Below are 23454 nucleotides of genomic sequence, written 5' to 3' on the forward strand. Positions count from 1 at the left end.
AAATATCCTATCTAGAAAACTACTTAGTCGTGCCTAACTCCATCAAATAAGAAACAGCCTTATTCCTAAATCCATCAATAAAGAATTATCTCATCCCTATTATACAAATTAGAAACAATATTATCCTTCCTAAACTAAAATTATAAAAGAAAGAAATTCAAATCAAAACAAAGAAATTAAACAAATTAAAATAAGTTCAAAAACTAAAAGTCATAATTACATTGATGTCTTCATCGCCATCTAAATAAGCAAATTACTGCCTCCCGCACTTAATTATCAGGCATTCGATTAACAATCCATCTATACCTATGCAGGCATACCATTGACAATACATCTATACCTATGGACTCCTAATGAGATGATCCTCACCCAACATTGTAATCCAAATTACTTCTTTCACTAAGATCTTTCAATATCATACCTTCCCATTTTAGCACACGTAAAAAAGAGCTCGTTTTTCTTTGTCTAATTTTCAGCACCATCCATCCTTTCTTACTTCTAGCCCTAAGCTCTTAATTTAGTTGTGAAAGTTCATCATCCCGAACAAACTATGGATCAATAACTTGGATGGCTAGCTTTTTCTGTTTTTCATCAAGAAGAGAACTCTTTAACTCCACAAAACCTTTTTATATGCTACGTTTTCGCCATTTGTTGTGAAGGCACAATAATAGAACAACTCTATCTTTTTTTCCTCACTTCACAAGCACAATTTTTGCTTTCCTCTGTGGAAGATGACTTTAATATCCCATATATATAGACAATCTAAAATTACATGACATGAATTCAATGATACAACTTCATAAGCTACCTCATCTAGAACTTCCAGAGAAAGCAAATCTGTTGATTGAAAAACATTATTCCTTTTGAAACAACTCAAGAGAATGGGGCAAGATACGAACCCCAACCTTTAAGACAAAGTTGCAAATAAAGGGATCTTTCCAGTACCAAGATTCAAAATGGTATCAGCAATGATAGATTTCACAATAAGCTTAAGGTCTTCCCTAACTTTCTCGCAAATATAAGAATGCAACATCCAGGATAATACAGAATCTGCTTTTAACCGAAAACTTTTTAACCATGTCTCAAACCTCGTATTTATAATCATGAAACCCTTAAATAATTCATGAGAAATGCTTGATCAATCGTAATGCTGTAAATATTATACATTAAATAATTCATTGAATGATAGTGTATCCCACAAAACTCAACCAACCACAAAGTTACAGTATTTGAACCAACCACCGGAAAAAAAAATAATAATAATAATAATTTCTTATTGAACAAAAACCCATACTATTGCATCCAACCTCAAAGTTATGATACACCATCCAAAGTTCTCAGCTGGAATAAACAACTAGATTAGCATAAGCTAAAAAAAATCGGTAGAAATAGATACTGCAAAATTCAAAAGACATGACCAGAGCAAAACTCCAAAGTATGGGTGTTAAAATTGACTTAACATGCCAACTCGACTTAAACTCGACTAAAAAATTCTTGGCTTGGATTGATGAGATTAATTTTCAAGTGAGGTTCCACAGATCCAAATTTGACTCAAATCTAACCAACCAAGTTGAAATTGACCTTAATATGATAGTGTATCACACAAAATTCAACCAACCTCTAAGGATGTGTTTGTATGGACTTTTGAGACCACGTTTTGGGAAAAAAATGAAATTTCATGTTTGTGTTTGCTGCTTCAATCAGAACGGCACGAACGGGACAAGGAGTTTTTGTGAATCTGTGAAAGCGGTAAGGAAATCGCATTCTGCGGTTTGGAAAATGTCACTCCAAAAAGGGCCTTAGGATACCACAGAATTCTCAGCATGCATCATGCCTAGCTGGCCATAACCCGCATACCACAAAATTCTTCTTATTGAATATATTATTATTATTATTATTATTATTATTATTATTATTATTATTATTATTATTATTATTATTATTATTAATTTATTAAAAAGGAAGAAGGATACAGATAAATTGTGTGGGAGAACCCAAACATGGCACCCTCCCACACGATAACCACCACATGCAAATGGTTCAAAAAAAAAGAAAAAATACTGAAAATTACATGAGAGGCCTAAAGAAAAAAACAAAAAGTGAAAAAATATGAATTATCAGGTAGCTCGGGAGTGGCCCAATTTTGTCTTGCCTCTGTCTCTAATTCTAGGAAAGGAGTCAGCAAATAAATTGGTAAGATGAGTGTCATTGTCAGTAGTAACAAATGTATCATCCAATAAGTTCTCGAGCTCGAATCGGCCTCCATTCTTCTTCTTCCTCCTGGAATAGACCTGACATTCTTCATCCAAAAATTGGCTCACCTGATCAGTGGATTGGGCTAAAGTGTGTCGGACATGTGTAGAATGTTGAACATTAGAAGCAATTGCTTGTTGTATCAGCTGATCTTTTATTTGATCAAAAGAGCTCTCTCGTGTGTCTTGGCATGTAAGTGAGTCTTCTTCAATAACAGTGAGTTGTATAAGCACGTTTGGATCTATACATATAATATGGTGTTTTTCATCAGGAACTGCAATGTTGGATAGAGGATCGGGTTGCACTTTCTCAACAAGGATGGTACGTGGCTGATCTTTAGCGATATTCGTCTTTAGATGAGGATGCAAGCGATAGCAAATAGTAGAACTATGACCAAACATACTACAATGAGAGCAATAAGGAGGGTGTGGTTCTATTTCAACATTTTGTCAATACATGTTATGAGTGGTTCAAATTCATACCTCATTCGGAGTTGGTTGAGTGATCTATATCTCAACTAACACACAAGCCACAGAGGATCTGGTGATAGCAAACATAAGACTATCAACTTAGTTAGGCTTACCGTAAGCAGTTGTTGAGTAGAAAATTTTCAAGTTGAACAGATGTAAATTTAACCTCGAAAATTTTATCCAAATAGGAATGATAGGGTACTCCGCTTTTGGATCAAAATCGACTCTCCACTTTAGAATTTTCATAAAACGGTTGTCGATCTTGATAACTTTTCGAGAAAAATAAGTGTGTAATCAGCACAGTAAGATAGTTGAATAAGTATATGTCGACCGTCAAGTAATAAGTGTGTAATCAGCACAGTGAGATAGTTGAATAAGTATATGTCGACCGTCAAGTAAGTCAATGTTCCAACTGCTCAATACATTCCTAATGATCTCAAGTTTTGGGTGACTATAAAGAAATTTCCCCACTAGAGCAAAACGCCAAGAAGACACGAGAGTACTGATTTCAACCTCAGTAAGAATAAGAAAAGACTTCCCATTTTTTTACCAAACTTTTTAATGAAAGTGTGATCTCCGCCATCTTCAAGGCCATCTTCAAGAGAATCGTGGAAGGATTGTGGAACATTGCAGGACTAACCAATACGAAAACCAGGATCTGAACCCGCAGACACAGCAGGGGCATAACTTCGCTCCATCCGAGTGCCCTAGCAAACGAAGTAGCCGAAGTCACGATCAGGAAGAAGTCGTTGTGCCAAATTTGTGCGAAGGAGGAAATTGAGATGTTTCACAGAGAAGAAGAAAGTAGCGGTAGAAACAAAAAGTGCGAGAGGGAGTTGTCGACCTGGGTCAGTCGTGACGCAGCTGTCGAGGTCGAAAGCCCTTCAGCCTGCAGCAAAGCAACGCAGAAGACGAGTCAGATGACACGAGCTCTTCAATCAGATGAAACAACGACGAAAACGCAGCCTGACAAAATCACAACAAATGAAGCTGACGACGCGAGCTCTTCAAACAGATGAAGCCGTCGACGAAGGTGAAGCAGAGGAAATTAAAGTATGGCGCGAGAAATATCGTAGCACATGCTAAAGTTCAACATTAGGCGAAACACTAGCAAAGCGGAGACGACGGCACATCCGTAAAATGATATATATATATATATATATATTAGGAGATCATTAGAAAGGAATTTGATGCTATGAAACTATTGGACAGTTGGAACATTTGGCTACTTGACGGTAGACATATACTTATTCAACTATCTCATGATGTCGATTACACTCGCATTTTTTCTCGAAAAGCAATCAAGATTGACAATCGTTTTATGAAAATTCTGAGGTGAACTGTCGGTTTTGATCTAAAAGCAGAGTCCCCTATCAATCTTGTTTGGATAAAATTTTCGAGGTTAAAATTACATCTATTTAACATGAAAATCCTCTACTCTTTAGCAACTGCTTACGGTAAGTCTCTCAAGGTGGATAGTCCTACGTTTGTTGTCACTAGACCCTCTGTGGTTTGTGTTATTTGAGAGAGATATCGCTCAACCAGCTCCGGATGAGATATGGATTGACACTATGCACAACGGGTATTGGCAAAATGTTGAAATTGAACCACATCCTCCTTATTGCTCTCATTGTAGTATGTTTGGTCACAGCTCTACTATTTGTTATCGTTTGCATCCTCATCTAAGGTCGAATATCACTAAAAAACAGCCACCTATTATCCTTGTTGAGAAAAAGCAACCTGATCCTCTTCCCAACACCACAGTTCCTGAAGAAGAACAACATACTACAGCTACAGATCCAGTTGTGCTTATACTTTGTGCTTATACCACCCACTGTTATTGAAGAATATTCACTTACATGCCAAGACACACGAGAGTGCTTCTTTGATCCAATAACAGATCAGCAGGTACAACATGTAGTTGCTTCTAATGTTCAACAATATGCACATCTCCAGCACACTTTAGACCAAAATCAGGTGAGTTAATCTTCGGAAAAGGAATGACAGGTCTATTCTAGGAGGAATAAAAAGAATGGAGACCGACTCCAGCTCGGGAACATATTGGATGATACATTGGTTACTACTGGCAATAGCAATCATCTTATCAACTTATTAGCTTGCTCCTTTCCTAAAACCATAGACAAAGGCAAAACCAAATTGGGTTGCTCTCTAGCCACCTGATATTATGTATTTCAGCATTTTTAGGCTTTTCTTTATGTCTCTAATGTACTTTTCAGTATTTTTTTAGTTTAGGAACCCCTTGTGGTTTGGTGTAGACAGGATGTCTTTTTTGGGGCCCTCCAACACATTGAATCTGTATCTTTCTTTCTAGCTAATATATTAGCCTTTTTGGGCTTTCTATAATACACACACACACACAACAACAACAACAAATAATTTGATCAATTTTTTGTATAAGGGTATAAAAAAAATTAGTGAATTCTCTTTTTAATCAATAATATTTTTTTTTCTGTGTTTATATTAAAAATTATATTAACTACAACCAAATATATAATATTGCTTTGTTTTAACTCTTTTCTAAATAATATAAGCAAAGGGGTATTTCAGATATTTAAAACAGAGCACTTTCAAAACTGAATTTTTTAAACAAACCAACTACTTCTAAAACACCGGCTTTTAAACAACAGATTTTCTACAGCAGTTTTTGAACTAAAATTGCAGTCATAGCCAAAACAAACGCACCTTAAGTTATAGTATTTGAACCAACCACCCGAACAAGAAGATTTCTTAATGAACAAAATCCCATATTCTTGCATCCAACCTCAAAGTTATGATACACAATCTAACATTCTCAAGCGGAATAAACAAATAGATTAGCATAAGCTAAAAAAATCACTAGAAATAGATATTGCAAAATCCAAAAGACACGACCAAATAAAAACTCTACAATATGGGTGTCAAAAATTGACTTAACATGGAAACTCGACTCGAACCCAACTCAAGAATTTCAGGTTTAGGTTGACGAGATCAATTTTCAAGTCAGATTCAGATTGACCTGCAGATCCAAATTTGACTCAAATCTAACCAACCAACTTGAAATTGACCTGAATATGACCCACCACCCTCAAATTGGCACAAATTTGACTCAAAATTGACCTAAAAAATTATTATACAAATATTATGCATGTCAAATTCGACTCAATTGAGTTGAATGTGGGTTAGGTTTGAGTTAGATTTTTTGAATTGTTTAATATTTCGATTGGGTTTGAGTCAAGCAGTTCTTGTTTAGGTCAATTTCCAGGTAGACCTGAAACTGACACATAGACCCAAATTGACACCCCTACTCCAAGGTATCCATTTGAATTGAAAACAATAAATAATATATTAGCTTATAAGGAAAGAGTAAAAACCACCTAAATTAAAAACCAATCAACAACTTTTGAATAACAAGCTCTAAAAGACAGTTGCGGCATCACCCTTTAGATAGATTTTTAAAGGAACCTCAAATGCATGCATTAAAGGAAAGAGAACAGCAAAACTAAAATTTTGAAAGGAACATAAAACTGAATTCCAACTAAAGAAAACACTCAACTACAAAAATAAAACAATTTCCGTTTACTCCTTCCAGTCCATGCATCTTATATTTCCAATGACAATAAACTTTGTAATATGGATCACAGATGCATGTAAATTGAAATTTCAATCCAAAATAAAAATAAGGCATTCTATGCTTACAAGCATACTCAGTTTCAAGTTCCAAAAACAATCTAAGAAGATATTTCAAGTAACATGCATATGTGATCCATATAACAAATTTTATTTACATATGTATGCATAAAATGCAAACAATCTAAGAAGATGTACATATATGCCACACAAGTCATATGCATTTACATATCTCGCACCTAAACTTTAAAATTTGCATTTACACCACTTTACCTATGTATTAAAATGTGTATTTCAATCTTTAAAACTTCGTGTTAGTGGTATTTTTGAAGTGATATTAAATATTTGAGTGTTACAAATGTAAAAATCAAAGTTTAGGTGTTAGAAATGTAAATTCATAAGAATTGTGTGGTATGTATGTAAATGCCCCAACAACTATCAAGCTAAATGTAATGCATAATTCCTAATTTCTTCCCAAAATGGAACCGTTGGCCGCATATCAACAGCTGACGCAAAAACTCATGAACTAATTGAGTGACAATTAAAAGACTTTTTCTTGCTGAAATAAGAGCAAAAATGGGAGAAAAAAATGGGAGAACACCTTTGAACGACACTTAACAACGCAAGTGAAAACACAATGTGATCGTGAGCTCTCCACATTTATGCTTGTTGCCCCAATCCTTCTGTTTGACAACCCCTACAAGTGTAAACCAAATAAATCATTTTTCTATTTTCATATAAAGTATATATCTAAAATTTGATTGAAAAGTAAATTACATGATAAAATTATTGAGGTATTAACACTAAATAATATGAATGATACTTGCCAATAGGAAAAGCATTTGATAATTTAAACAAAGTAGCATGCAATATCATTTCCCCAAAATAAAGAAGGTAAAAAAAAATAAGAAAAACAAACACGAGATACATATCACTATCAGTGAATAAAAGACAATATGCCTCGATAAGAATTTGAAATTTCATAATAAAAAAACTTAAGGTTAAGTGACTGACAGTTACATGTTAAAAGGCACAAAAATGATGACATGAAAAATAGTAGAGATGAATGATGAAGCAATTACAAAATCAAAGTAAATGGAACAGGGAACTTACATAGAAAAGAAGCTCCAAACAAATCACATAAGTGAAAAAAGAAGTCATTCTATTACAATTTTAAGAAAGAAATTATGTAACCCAGCGTTCAATATGCTAATGAAGCAACAATATGCCCATAAACGCTTCAAAGAGTATTTTGTTTTGTTACCGTATATGGACCCCAAAAAGTACTTCTTATACAATTTGCTTTTAAGGTGCACTTTAAAAGCTTTTAAGATGCACTGCAAAAGCAATGCTCAATGAGAAGCATAATTCACATGCGCAAGTTTTGGTACAGAAAGTGCAACTCATTTAGTTTAGTGATTGAGCGCTTTGTCTGTAACCACAATATCCTGATTTCAAGGCCGGTACATTCGGATGTGTCCGTGAATAACAAAAACATGAGACGGGGAACAAATTTATGAAAAGTGTGACTAGATTAAGTTTGGTCAATGAGAAGCATAATTCACATGCACAACAAGGAGTGCAACTATGTGGCTTAGTGATTGAGAGTTTTGTCTCTGACCACAAAATCATGATTTTCAGGCCAGTACATATGGGTGTGTCCGTGAGGAAAAAAATATGGGACAAGGAAAAAACTTATGAAAAGTGTGACTAGATTAAGTTTCAAAAAAGATCTCTTTTTTTTTTTGGGGTATAGATCCACTAGCTAATACAATACATAAAATTTCTAATCAATTAAAAATAGTAATTTCGAACAAATATTTTAGCTTTCAATCTAAAAACTGTATTAAATTTTTAATCCAAGAAAATTTCAAAGTAAAGCTCGTTTGAAGAACTAGACACGATTAAAAGTACATGACAAAGGCAAATCTATTATCACAAAATGAAAATTAATATTGTTTAAAGAAAAATCATCATAGCAGATTTTTTTGAGGATAAAACCCTATGTCATATATATATTTAAGATAATGAGGAAAAAGGCCAATTACAGATTTTTAAAACCACATGAGGAGAAAGAGATTTCCTTCACTTCATGTCCATCAACAATTGAACCCATGACCAACAACTTCAAAATCAAGTATCATATTGCTTGAGCCAAGGGGCCCCTTTATAAATCATCTAAGCAGTTGCAAACATGGAAAGAGATGATAGTGTAACCTTGTAGAGTTGCACACCTTTAATAACAATTGAATTACATCCTTCATTTCGCAAACATACTCCTCTGTGAGACAATCCACGTAAACTCCAGTTCTAATATCTTCCCTTATCTGAGATTAGTACAAACCCAAAATTAACTAGAAAAATATAATGTGAAATTCTTGCCTCGAAAAGATTACCCTTCCAAAATTAGAACAAACCTGAAGGTTCCTTTGTCTTGGATCCAACAAATCTGTAATTTGCTCATTGAATATCTAAAAAAAGAAATAAATTACATAAAGCCAAAAGCTACATAGAAAACTAAAGCATATGTCTCAAATGCAGGATTGTCCATCTTACTTCTAAAAAAGAACAATGGCATTGATAAATTAGCTGTTTATCTGAATGCTTAGCTTGTTCCTGGATGAACAAAAGGGAAGTCATATCAGTGCCAGAAAACTCATAGGATGAAAACAAGAAAAGCATAGCTACCTCATTTATGCGTGAGAAGAGCAGTTCAAACACTCGAGGTGTCAATCCCCTTTCTTGACTCAACAAGCAATCAGCCGTTAGTGCACTTGGAAGCCCCCACATGGTGTATGTCTTCCCACTTCCAGTCTTGCCAAGAGAAGATGGTACCAAAATGAGCTTTGAGTCTTCTTGAAAAGAATCAAATTAAGAGTGGAGCTATATAAAAAAATTAAATGTCCCTACCTGCCCATATGCAAAAATGGAGCTATTGAACCCGGCCAAGCAATTCTCCACCAATGGAACCCCAACTAGTTCGAAAATGTCTTGCTAACAACAAGAAAATCACTATGGTGAGGACATTCTATGATCCAAATGAAAAGAGGCTATAATTACTATAACTAATCTTTTTCTTAACAACCCAATTTAAACAATCTACACCCCACCTGCGTGGAGCTTGCATCAGCCACTGAATCGAAGGTGAAAGTGTGATCAAGAATTGAAATGGAGTTGAGAGAGATCTTCTGCACAATCTGGCTCTCCTTCTCCTCCTCTTCCACTTTGCTAAGTGGCCTCATCCGCAACAACACCTGAGATCCAAATTCAATCGCCTCGGAGCAGATCCAGAAGATAAATCAAACAAAAACCAAAAGGAAGAAAGAAATGGGTTACCCGGACGCCGGAATCGCAGGGACACGGAGCTGCAGATCCATTTTCTGGCAGGGTTTCCAAACTCAGCTTCCTCTTGCGAGGGACTGAGGGAAGCGGGGGCCGCGGAGGAAGGGGACAACGAATTCTCATGGAGGGTGACTTACCGGAGACCGGCGGAGAACGAAAAAGAGATGATTCTGGGGGCATCATGTTCGGTTCGACGTTCTCCTTTGGTACCTTCGGCGGCCTCTGTTTATGAGATGGTGGAGTTAAGGTTTCGGAGGGCGTACCCCTACCGCTTCTGGTATGAAGGAGGGCTTTCATCGGAGATAAGATATCTAGAAACCCTTAGACACTGGAGGAGGAAGGAGACCACTGAAGAACGGAGCCGTTGTAAGTGAGCGAGGGGGACAAGATTTTGAAATGGGGAGCGGATAGGAGATTGATTTTTATATAGTTATTATTAGCTCATTTAGCTGGTTAAATTGCTGCCTTTCATGATCACAAAATTTATACATTTACTAGTTACCGCCGACCGGTTATAGGTTCCCAGTTCCCACCCACTGTACACGTCACTTGCGGTGATGGGAAAACTGTTCTTAATTTTTTATTTTATTTTTTTTTTTTTCATTTACTAGTTACCGCCGACCGGTTATAGGTTCCCACCCACTGTACACGTCACCTGCGGTGATGGTAAAACTGTTGTTAATTTTTTATTTATTTTTATTTTTTTTGAGATTTATATACATTTCACAAAATTTTTATATATTTATAAATCTAACTGCTATATTTTAATATTTATATATAAAGTCTTAAAATCACATAAAAATATCACTATCATTATTATCTTTTAAAAATTAAATAAAATGCAATGCATAAATTTTAATTTGATCATCCTACTAAAGTTTCTACAACTATATATCAAACTTTATGAGCTAACAAAATTATTACATGACAATTGTGTGGTACATATATAAATTGCTCTCTCTTTGAAAAAAAAGTTAGACCATAGTTTTCTTATAATTTTCATCTTTAAATAGATTTAATTCTTAAAAATAAATTCATATAAGAAATATTTAAATAAAATGAATACTTGAAGCGAAGAAAATATTATATACTTTATAAGTATATTCGAACAATGGTGGATGGAAAAGCCAAGTCACATATATGAAATTGTGATGATGTGGTCATCATATCCACCCTTTTATGCATGTAATTAGAAAATATGTAATATTTTCTTCTCGTTGCGTGAGACATATGTACAACATACTCTTTGTCGCACCTTCCTATAGTCTTCCTTGCTCATTATGTTGTATCTCACTAATAAACTACAACCATGTCGTTGTTTAAGTTCATGGATCCTACTTCAAATCTTCCAACCTCCTTTTAAACTAAAATTTGTCCTAGGCAACTTTTGTAGCTTCCTAAGCACAAATCATGCATTCCAATTTGCAAACTTGTTCTTCAGCAGCTATATCATTGTTGGTCACCTCACAAAAAACATTCTAATTCCAGCTCTTCAGATTCTTCTTTGCATTTTTCTGAAGCATTAATAGTTTATACCAAGCCAGGCTTTACACATCAATCCTCCAAGCATTTGAAATACTCCAAAAACCTTTTATTAGTAGACCAAGTGTTTAAATATCTAAGCGATGGGGATCTATTTATCTTCCTTCTTGTCTAATACAATGAAATCAACAGAAAAGATAAATTCATCCATTTTATAACCCCCCTCAGATAAATGATCGAGCGCTCAGCAAACTGAAGGGTTATAGTGGTAGGAGACACTTCTCATAAACCTAACCAATTGAAAATAAAAAGTGGCATGAAGTTAATACTGACACCCAAATCACATAGTCTTCCCACATAACTTCTCTTCAATAACACATAGAATCGCAAAGCTCCCATTAGTCTTCCCACATAACGTCTCTTCAATAACACATAGAATCGCAAAGCTCCCATGATTCTTAAGCTTTTGAGACAGCTTTTTCTGAATGATAACACTACACTCCTCGCTGAGTGATACAGTCACATAATCTCCAAACTTCTTCTTCTTATTAAGGATATCATTCATGAAATTTAAATAGTTTGGCACCTGCTCCAAAGCCTCAACAAAAGGAATGTTGGTCGACAACTTCTTTAATACTTCCAAGAATATAGAAAAAATTTGATTCAGATTTTGTTTTTAGAGTCTCATAAGAAATAGTGGTGGTGATCTTTCTAAGTTATCCTTAGTGTGAGACTGGTTTTCATGAATCTTTAGAAAGGTCTTCCATAGATCTTTCAGGCTCCAACTCTTTTCCTCCACCTCAGGATCTTTTCGTACAACTTCCTCCAACTGTTTTGCACTCCTCAACTTGATTGTCTTCATATGCTCACTATTCTTTTCTATAGAGTTGAACTCAGTGTTACTAGGGAGAGTTCCTTGGGGTCGACTACTAAGTGAGTTTGGAATCTACTCTAATTGATTCTCTATATTCTTAAAAGTCGCATCTTAACTTTGTAACTGATTCCCCATCTCCAATACAATTTCCTCCCAAGATAGTTTCTTTTCCATAAATTTTTAGGCTGTGTTAAAACTAGGAGGATAAGAAGGTCTCGAGTTAAAACTACCTTGATTGTTCCAATTCCTAAAAGAATTATGTTTATTACTCCCCCATTTTTGGTTTTATGCACCTTGATTGTTATTCCAATTGAAGTTATGGTGATTCTTCAACTGGGATTTTAAAAATTGGCATAAGGGTTGTTAGTTCTATTATTGATTGCATTTAGGGTCTTAAGTGATGAAGCATTAGCAACAACTAGTTGTTCGAATGAATTTTCCTCAATCACTTATGGTCGTTGAGCCTGATACATTCCTACTATATCTAGCTTCCAAAATAAAGTAGTTATCTAAAAATTTTGAAATGAAAGCACGTCTGTGTCATGTATACTTGCTACCTTTCTAGGAATCACTCTTTCAGAAGGCCATTGAAATTGTTGGAAACCATTTTCTCAATCAAAGAAAAGGACTTATCAAATGGCTTTGGCATAAGAGAATAATCAGGGGCAGTATCAATGATAGATCTAAGAGATCCTACTAACTCGTTGTAAAAAATCTGAATTATCAACCAATCAGACAGTGCATGATGGAGACACTGATCCACCTAAAAATAACCTATTTTTAGTGCATGTTTTATAAGTCTTTTATATAAATTTTTAATGATATTTCACTTTAAAGGAAGACATTTTGCATGTTTTTAGTTTCAGGTACATGGAACGGACATTTAGAGAAAATGAGGAAAAAATGAGCAAAAATGAAGATTTTTGAGTGGTGCTATAGCGCCACCCCTTGGTGTCGGCTGTTGTTATATTAAAATCATTAGTCACTTATCACAATCAAATTAATCCAAACTCGCGAAAGTTAAAATTTGATCAAATTAAACTCACTAAAATCATGAAATTCAAATTATTCAAATTAACTTAAATTAAAAAGAGAAATATTAAAACAAGCCCAACTACTTATGAAAATCAAAATTCAAGAGAATAATAAAGTCAAAATCAAGCACATTTTAATCACAAATTTTTTTGTGAGTTAAAGTTTGATCAAATTAAATTCACTAAAGTCATGAAATCCATTTTTTTTTCCTTATTTCGCCTCTATCATATGAGTAGTAGGATGAAAAGTTTCCTGTATATAATCTGCAATCAATTGCATTGTAAATTGTGTTTAATAGAAAATATAATCATATTTGAAAATATTTCATATATTATACTATTTCCAAAAATTACAATTCGATGAAAAAAAAATTGTGGATCGTTTTGTCAACCAAAAACGAAATAAAGACGTGTAAATAAAATTGAATGTAAAAAACAAAAGTAAATATTGCAACATTAGGATACTATTTGGGACAGAAAAAAAGTTAAAATATAACAAATATTTTGAATTGTTCACATATGTTGGCATGTAAACAATGATCCATCTCTACAAAAAAAAAATGAAGAGAGCTCAACGTAATATATATATATATTCTCAAAATAACTTCAAGCCTACAAATCTCTTCAAACAAGATCTCGAAACAATCGAAACAAAAAACCCAACTCCTATGCATGCTACCCATACTCCCACATTTAACGCCCAACTAATATTTTTTCTTGCTGTTCCATCTCTATCTTCCTTTCTCTTTTCATTCACTTGATCGGAACCATCAAATCCTCCTATCTCATTTTTTTTATTTTCTGGCTCCATCTCATCTTCCTCCTTTATTACCAACAACGAAGAATAAAATTTTTTTCTCTTTAGTTTCATCCGCTCTCGCATCAAAAGCCCTTGCTTTGTTACCACGCTTATCTCTGCCCATTCCGGCAAGTTGACTTCTTCACATCTCAGCTCCCATTTTGCACTATTTGAAAATATTTCATATATATCCCTTGCAGAGCTTTTTTTCCATGGATCCAAACCTCAAAACGAATCTCATTGCCAATACAAACTTGATCTGAACTTGCAAACACAACATCTGATTCGTGAGTGATATTTATTGATCGAACGCGACAAAGTTCAATCAGAGCCTCCTTATTAGCAGGGATGTTGGCGTCATTAACTGCCAATGGAGTTTCATTAATTCTAGGAAGGTAGACTAATGTCATTCTTTGTGGGAGACGGAATCGTCGATTCGGGGGGATGGTAAGATGAAGTTCGAATGATTGGAGCTCAAGAGTCGTGTGATCCATTATGAAGAATAAACAACTAATCCCTTCTGTTTTCCTTTTCGCTTTGGATTTTTTTTTTCTCCTGAAATATTCTCTCTTTGGTGTTTAAGAAGGCAACCCCCAAGGTTGATTGCAACCCCCAAGATTGATTTATAGGAAGAGAGAGATAGAAGGAGAGAGTTAAGGTTTAGATGACAAAAAGTTAGTTAATCTATGACACGTTAGGGCTTTTTTTTATTTTTAAGTTTAGAATTTTTTTTGGAATCATAGCAAGCCTCCAAACTTGTTGTGGTGGCAAAAAGGCTATTTTTTAAGAACTGCTTGGCCCTTTCAACCCAAAATTTTAGCCAAGAAGTTCAAAATTTTATTTCTTTAAATCATGCAAACAATGAAGATTTGCATATTCATAACACATTGTGCACTTGAAAAGGAATGCGAACTATTATTGAGAAGAATTCGATTAATAGCTTTTTTCTTGTTTTATTCGGTATTTGAAAAAAATCTATTTTTTTGCTAAGAATTTTAAAAGGATATTCGTATAAAGCTAAAATGACATTATTTTTGCCAAATATTTTCTTATATGTGCAGTAAAATTTGTTTGGATGATCTATGAGAATTTGAATATTTAAATATTAAGTTATTAACTTAAAATAGATTAAATAGAAATTTATTAAAATTCAAATATTTATTTATTAAATTATAATAAATAAAAATAAATATAATCTCATAATATATTCAAATGTGCTCTAAATGATTTTGATAATCTCGTCATTATCAGTAATGACTTATGACACCAAATTTTAGTGGTTCCTCGATCACTTTCAATTAGATTAAAATAATCAAATTTTATAAATTAAGTAAATTAATAAAAAAATTAAGAACTTGTAAAATGTATAATAATTCAAATTAAATAAAACAATTTTTTTAAATTTTGCCCACTAAATCCTAATGGAAGAGAAATCCCTAAGAAAATTTAATTCAGATTTGTTTAAATTATACATTAATCTCTAAAATTAAAAAAATTAAATAACTTAAATGATTCAAAGAACATTTATTTTAACTCGAAATGAGCAGAAATTTTTATGAGAAATCGAGCATGAATGACTTGATTTTTTTTATATTTTTTATAAATTTTGAGCAATGTAGCACTGTTGACCTCACTTTTGGTTGAGGTCTAGAAAACTTCTTATGTATGAACAATTAGTAAAAGGAAAAGCCTAAATAGGAAATGAAATTGCTTATTTTTGTTTTGATTAGAAATAGGAAGATTTATATATAGCATACCACTCAATTCATATGTATTTACATAGCTAACAACAAAACTTTAATTTTCAATATATGTCGTTGATCCCGACTTTCTATATAGATGTAAAATGCGATGTATGTGATTATATGCTTAATTTCCTTAATAGTTATTCTTAATTTGCAATAAAGTCAAAAACTTGATCCCGAGCAAAAGCTAGGTAATTTTTCAACTATGAAGCAAAGAAGAATACAATTATAATTTTAAATATGGGATACTACGCAAGCATACGTATCATTATCAAATAATAAAATATTTTCTCATTAAGTCCCAAATATTAAACCCACAGGGAAAATGTGATTGATGCACGGACTCTGTCTCGTATACTTCTTAAATGGCAAATATAATTGCTTGATTCATTAGTGTTTCATAGCATTTTGTTTGCATCAATTCTCTCTACCATCTTTGTCTTTGTCATCATCGTTGCCCCCTGGCATCCCGCTCGGCCCGACTTCTAATAGAATGTGCACTGGGGAGGGGTACCAGGACAGCTGAGTAAGACATCACTAAAATATTGCCCAAATACGTGGGACTATCATTCAAAATGTTGGGCTTACTATGCAAAGTGCTAGTTATATTGTTACTCGATATGACATATGTAAGAACTAAGGGGTGTTTTCTCTTCTGCTAAGTGAGGTGGCATTGCCCTGTAGCTCTTGAATCTACTAAACTATGGAACAGTGATGAAGAGGTGAAGTAGTAGGAGGGAATGGGGCTAAACCCTCAAGCCCTTTATACGAGCAAATGCTCACCTCAGTAATGACCTTCTTAGGTTGGTGTCTCTCCTCCCTCTTGTCAACATGCACTTTAACTATGAGACATAGGGAAATAATAAGCATCAGGTAACTGAGCTTGACGGTTGTGTTGCCCTAGGTTGTATACTCTATGGACCCATGGATACCAAGGTTGACATAGATCGAATATCCATTTTGAATAGTGTAATATAGTGTCACCTTTTTCCAGGTCACCTCACTCACAAGGGTGCTTGATAACAACCTGTCAGAAATGAAAGAGGGTCAGACTTGATACTCATGGTTCAGAACATTGATAAAAAAATTTAGAACTTTCCCGTCATGTCATTCCAACAATCCTCTAAGTCAGATATCATTAAATAATGTTGAACCCGATCAATGTCAGATCCATCATCCAAGAACTGGTTTTATCTATTAATAGCATTGTCTGGCAAGTCGTATATGCAGTTGATAATAGTACTATCATACGAGACAAAATTCCCCCTTTACATAGACCTTATTGTATGAGAATTCTTTGGCATTAGTACTATCAATTATAAGTGGTTGCCATTAATGTAATTGATTGGGAGTCTTGGGACCCAGGTATGGCATTATGATGTCGAGTCCAGATTCGTTAGCATGCGTACTTGACAGTGGGTCCCACCATTCATTAAAATAGCCTTGTGCCACAATGCTAGATAGTGGTGCCGCGATGTAGGATTTGCTTCTTCAAAAACCATTTTAAAATACGCTCATGTGTGCACAGTGAGGTGGGTGGGTGTCGTGGCACACTAATGGGGAGCCAAGGCACTTGGTGAGAAAACCTAACATTACGACACTAATGGATGGTTCCACAACGTCAAACCCAAATTCTCTGATTTATGCATTTTATCCCTTCAAGTTAAGGACTTGAGTCAGAATGATGACATCGAAAATGTGTTTAAAAAAAATAATAACACCTTCTCCAAGAAATACCTTGGCATTTTTATCAACCAAAATAAACTCAAAGCTATTGATTGCCCGAAAATTATCTACAAAGTGCAGCATTGGTTGAGTAGATAGAAACAAAAATTTCCTACCATTATTAGGAGATTCCAATTGGTTGAATTGGTCATTTAAAACTATATTTATTACTGATTTAGTTCTATCATTATTTCTAAATACTTTAGACAAAGAATTTCTTCAATTATTAATGCCTTCTCCTATCATGATGGTGTTGTTGAGAAGTTACACATTGTTGCTTGGAACACTACCACTAAGCCCAAAGGTAGTGGTCGCCTTGGCTCTTTAAATTTGACTCTACCAACCTTATGTGTAAACTCATGACCATTTTGTGGTATTACAGTTCTAATTATTATTTATCCTTCAACGCCATAACTATTATGGAATTCAATGACAAAAAAATTAAACATAATACCTCTATATGTTGGAAAATTCTTAATCAAATGACTAATAGAATCATGAATAATTTATCTTTCAGATCAGCACTGTCAACAACTTTTTATTGTTTGAAATTTGGATTAGTTCTCTTGCCTCATATTTACTAAAGTCTAATAATTGATTAATAATAATAGGTGGGTTAGGTCTATTAGCTAACTTATTCATAACATTCCCATTAGGGCACTCAAAATATTGGCTTATGGATCAATAAAATATGAACTCCAATTACCATGTGAACTCCTCCTTTTATGAGAATAGTCCAAAGTGCAACTTGGTATTATTTGAAGGTCGTCCCCTTAAATATATTATTGTTATGTAGAAAATATTTATACGAGGATTGAAAACTAAAGACATTCTCTCTGCATTTTAACCCCAATTGTGCTCTCCGTTGTACTCAACATGAAACTCACATTCACTTCTTTTTTTAATGGTATTCTCATTCTCACTTCACAACCATTCAATTCTTAATGACAGTTTCTTTCATCTCAAGTGCGGTCTCACCCAAATTATATTTCATGCTGACTCTAAAAATTACACACTAACTAATTGGCTTCATATTATAACTCACCATATTTGTTTAGAAAATAATTATAACATTTTTAACAATGCTAATGCCTCCACTAAGATTCATATCAACAAAACTTTATTTGTTATTAGACAAAAATGCAAGAAATAGAAATATCTTCCCCCTCCCCCATTATAATTAGCTTATGCGTGAAATAATTTATATTTGTTCTTAGGTTTAATTATGTCATTAATCTTGATTATGATTATGGTTGGTTGGTGTATGATGGGAAAAAATATTATATCATTAGTTCCAACGTAGAGTTACGTGAGGAGTCCAATGAAATCACGCCACAGGGGAATATTCCAGGTAACACAGGTAACACAAGGGAATATTCCCCCCCCTCCCCCGTGTTATTCAGGTGTTATTGTTTGTTATTCATGTGTTATTTTGTTTTGGGAATATTACTGGTGTTATAATAACACAATAACACATCAATAACGCTTGAATAACACATAATAGCACCTGAATAATACTGAAGGAATATTCCCCTTTGTTACCGAACCAATTTTTTTTTCTAACTTTCATGTGTGTGACATGATTTCATTGGACTCTGCACGTTACTCTATATACGGAGTCCTGATATAATATTTTTTGGTATGATGGACGTCATGTTAACAATATATTTATGATTCTGAATATATTGCTTCGTTCACAATTATCAGACTGGGCTATTCGGGAAACCAAGGCCTGCCTAAATGGGCTTTGTTGTTAAAGGGTTTTGTTTTTGCTGAATTTATTTAAGTAAATATTGTTCATAAATTTTGAAAAAAGTATTCACTGAATATATAATTTTCAAGAAGGTAAAGTTGATCAAAATCTAGAGATTTGGTTCTCTAAAGATAGACAAGGAATAAAAGAATACTTTGTATTTAAAATCTAATCCATTTACTGTATTTGAAAACTATATTTGATTGAGTGTAAAATAAAAGAAGAGATTTTTTTTTTATTTGAAATAAAATAAATTCAATGTAAAGAGAGATGTTGAATGGTATGGAAACAAGGGGTGACTTGTGAGCTTATTGCGGAGGCGGGTAGGAGGTGGAGGCAGTGGGGGTAGATGGTTATGGTGACAACAAACATAGTATCTTTTGGTGTATTAAAATTTGGGTTAAAACATCTTATTTTAGAAATTGACACATGTCCACAAATGATATGTGTGAGTTTAGAATTTCTAAAAGTTTTAATATGCATGTATATCAATATATTTCTATGGATCATCAGAATGTATGAGTGACTCAAGCACACGATAAAAAAAAGTATATTTCAAGAATATTAGAAGAAATCATGACTTGATACAAGTCGGCAGCTCAACAACTTTTATCAATTTATTTTAAATCGGTAAGGCCTCAACTTCCATCAACTTCACATGGAGAATGGCTTTCATCAGCCAGCCTCTTGACTTTGTGACAACATTAGTTACACCGACAATATCAGCATCATACTTCATGATGGTTTAAGTTGTCAAAGCCTTTTTTTGTGTGGTCATTCGTGTAACCTTCTTTGAGCACGATCACTCCGGATATTACAAATAGGAGAAACAAAATAAATGGAGGATGGACTCCCTCTTCATTCCCTCTGATCAACCACTAAATCGTATTTTTGTAGTTTCTCTTTTCTTACAATCTCTACTGAGGTGGTGTGATGCCACTGACATTTCTGAATTTAACAATACAGTTCATTTTGCTTTAAACCAAATATCAATTTTTTTTAAACTTGACATTTGAAATATTTGATTCAGATTTTACTTCAAGCCAAGCAAATTGTATATGAGAAGTTTCTTTTGTAAAAAAAGGTCTTCTTACTTTTATAATATATAATGAAAGATTTAAATAATAATAATAAGAAGAAAAATAATAAGAATAATAATAATAATAATAACCATCTAGAATTAGTTTCCCGCTCCTCCTCTTATCTTGAGAAAAGATATAGGTGAGGAACTTTATTTCAACTCTATATGATTTAAGTCAAACATAACCACCCTCATATCTTCAAAGGATAAGGGCCATAATAGTTAGATTGCAATGCAAAATATTTTTTTTCTCTGTGACATTATAACAACCTTATTATTATATGATAATATTAGAATATTATTTACAAGCAATTTAAAAAATCAGAGGAAAGTCAAGTTAACATAAAGTATAAAACTTATGGAAACCATTGCCTAAATGTAGCTTATCATATAACGTTATAACTCCTTAGAATTAAGGTACCTCATCATTGGAAAGAACAAGGACTTTTAATAGTTACTATAATATAAAATAAAGGTTAATGAGTATTTGTTGTAAAATAAATTGACTTGGTTCATAGCATGGCAAAGTACGTGGAAAAGTCACAATGTATTTTAAGTATGAGAAATCTAGCAACTTTATTTTTCAGCACACAAGTTAACCTTAGATTTTCTCATAACTTTAATACTTTGTACTTGGTTCATAGCATGGCAAAGTACTTGGAAAAGTCACAATGTATTTTAAGTATGAGATGTCTAGCAACTTTATTTTTCAGCACACAGGTTAACCTTAGATTTTCTCATAACTTTAATACTTTGAATATTGAAGGAGTTGAATGCTTCTTAGGATACTTTTATTTCTTAGTGAGTTTAATGAATGAGTTGAATTCTTCTTTGGATAGTTTTAAATCTTGGTGAGTTCAATGGATGAGTTAAACTCTTTGTAAAATGAGTTCAAATATGAAACAAGGTCAAGGTGTCTAATAATTTTAAGTATGGGATTGATTGAGGTTCTTTGATAACCTCTTCGAGAAAATTTCAAGCTCTTCGATGGTGTTTGAGAAGAGTTTATTTTTTAATTTGAATATAAGTTTGACTTACGTAAGAGCCTCAAATGACTTAAAGTCTAAGACAAGTTAATGCTCTTTAATGACTTTAAGCCAGTATTACTTTATGGTCGCATTACAATTTGATTAGTCTAGTCCAATTGCTATGTTTTCCAATTTTAATATATTTTCCAAACCAAAAAGGACAAAAATAATATTCTGAAGTTAATTTGTCTACCAAGTTATCAATTTATCATAATTAATTTATCATACAAAACAATGTAGATTAATTATATATATGGATTATTAAGGGCCATTTTTTTCATTATTTTGTAAAAAAAAAACTTATTTCGTTAGTGATAGTAATAAACCAAGTTATAAAGGAGCACGCATAAAAGTTTTTGTAGCCAATAACTATGAATTGAGTTCACATAATACATCAACCTAAGTGTTTTATTTGTCCTCTATGTGCTAGTCTCATAAATTTTAAATTTGACCATTAGTCAAATTCACATCTATTTTAAATTTGCTTTATCGGTTGGCTTACATTAATGATTCAATAATTTTTATTTTTATTTAAGTTAAAAATAACATTAATTTTAATTTTATAGTTTGGACAACTAACTTCAAATTAATTAAACTGCTATTAATTTAAATTTTAAAATATTTTGATACTTTCCAATACATCAAATTTCTTGGTCAAGCTCCTCTAATGTTCCACTAATTCCGAAAGCAAGTTCCAAGAATACTTGAATTCCATGGACATGTTTTTAGAGTCCTTTTAAAATTTTAAATACTAGTTCTACTAGTACTTATCAAATTTCTGAAGATAACCCTGGTTTAAGGCTTTGATTTGGCCTTTTCCATTTGGTATAGGCCTAAATATCCTTAGATCCCACTTTTGGGTGAATAACCAGGAAAAATGTACTATCCAACAGTCACGACGACATTATCGGCAAAAATTTGAAGTCTGGAGGGCAGAAATCGCAAAAAGGTACGGCTGGCATGGCCACACTGAACTCGGGAGTGGTTACGCCTAGCAAGAGTCGCAGATGAGGGGTCGACGTGGCCACACCTAAGACCAAGTGTAATTACGTTTTGCACTATATTTGGTTGTTGTGGTCACGTCATTTGAGGAATATGGGCTCCTCTCCGAGATTTAGGCTTGATCACGCCAGTTTTGAGCATGGTAATGCCACCGTTTGGTCATAGGCATGCCCAATTTAAGCGTGGTCATGCATGTCCTAACATAAAATGGTCCTCCAAGAAAGTTTGTCGAAGGGGTTTGGAGCCTTGTGGAACCTTAGGAAGCCTGGATATTGGCAATACATGACCCTCAAACATCCGTGGAGGTCATAAATGTGTCCCCTGAGCTCGAGAAGTAATTCCACATGTGTGTCACCAAATAAAAATGGTTTCAACACAAAATTCGTCTGTCCGGACCTTAGGCTTCAGATACAAACACGACACAGGGTAACTTTATCGATCGTTTACGTCACGAGAACATCTAAGGTGATGAAAAAACAAACATCAGCTGAGGGAACACTTAAGGTGATGTCGAATTGGCGACGATTACCTCGGAGGATGACGATGACATGGCAGACCCCAATTATGGTGCCTAAAGCGTCTACTTAAAGGTCCCAAGGGCTCCTAGAGTCACGGTAGGCCACGTAGGATCCCAATACGATCTCGTGTCACTCTGGGAAGATGCCTCGTATATGTTGCATCAAAAATGGATACCAACAGTCACATAATTAATCTATGAGATGAGCTATAAAGCGTTTTCAACATTCATCTGAAAAAAAATAGTAGATTTTTTTCAACTGGGTTGAATGCTTTAGTCAGTTTCTCATGAGAAATTATTAAATCAGATAACCTAACATTCAAGGGGACTCTCGTAGAGATTTCACATGACTCACAGTATTGTCGGCACTATTTTTGGTGTGGAGTTTGCCCGTAAGAAGCTGTCGGTCATCGGAATTGGAATCCCGTTGCCCGCTTCGGAAGGACGTTAAAAAAATTTAGTTTTGAAAAAGATGAAGTCAAACTGACCCCATAATTTTCATAGTTTAAATAGAAGAGCACTTTACCTCAAATTCTGTATCTATCCCAAAGGATGAATACAATAATTGAGGGTGAGGCTCGATCAAATAAACTAGAGAAAGTCATGACATCCGTTTGATCTGCGGAACCAATATATTGGCCGACAAATTCCCCTATTTAATATAAGGAATTAAATAGGGTTTATATTATGCTGGGTTCGGGAAAAGCTTCCTATAAGGGCAA

The 23454-nt window shown here is 33.8% G+C and overlaps 1 protein-coding gene across 2 annotated transcripts in view; it reads right to left on the reverse strand.

The window, feature by feature from the left end:
- LOC110018715 (kinesin-like protein KIN-12A) overlaps window positions 1-10112 on the reverse strand; it is a 43862-nt gene extending 33750 nt beyond the window's left edge. For both annotated transcript variants that reach the window (XR_002293381.1, XM_020716124.1), the window contains exons 1-8: window positions 9687-10112; window positions 9461-9604; window positions 9261-9344; window positions 9039-9164; window positions 8907-8966; window positions 8768-8821; window positions 8585-8677; window positions 6952-7047 (exon numbers count right to left, since the gene is read on the reverse strand). Coding sequence is in view for 1 of the 2 variants with exons in the window: in XM_020716124.1 (XP_020571783.1) it covers window positions 6952-7047; window positions 8585-8677; window positions 8768-8821; window positions 8907-8966; window positions 9039-9164; window positions 9261-9344; window positions 9461-9604; window positions 9687-9989 (960 nt within the window). In the remaining variant the exon portion in view is untranslated. The remainder of the gene's footprint in view (window positions 1-6951; window positions 7048-8584; window positions 8678-8767; window positions 8822-8906; window positions 8967-9038; window positions 9165-9260; window positions 9345-9460; window positions 9605-9686) is intronic.
- Window positions 10113-23454: the final 13342 nt, after the last annotated feature.

This window comes from Phalaenopsis equestris, unplaced genomic scaffold, assembly GCF_001263595.1.
Source record: "Phalaenopsis equestris unplaced genomic scaffold, ASM126359v1 Scaffold000032, whole genome shotgun sequence".
In the NCBI taxonomy this organism is placed as follows: domain Eukaryota; kingdom Viridiplantae; phylum Streptophyta; class Magnoliopsida; order Asparagales; family Orchidaceae; genus Phalaenopsis; species Phalaenopsis equestris.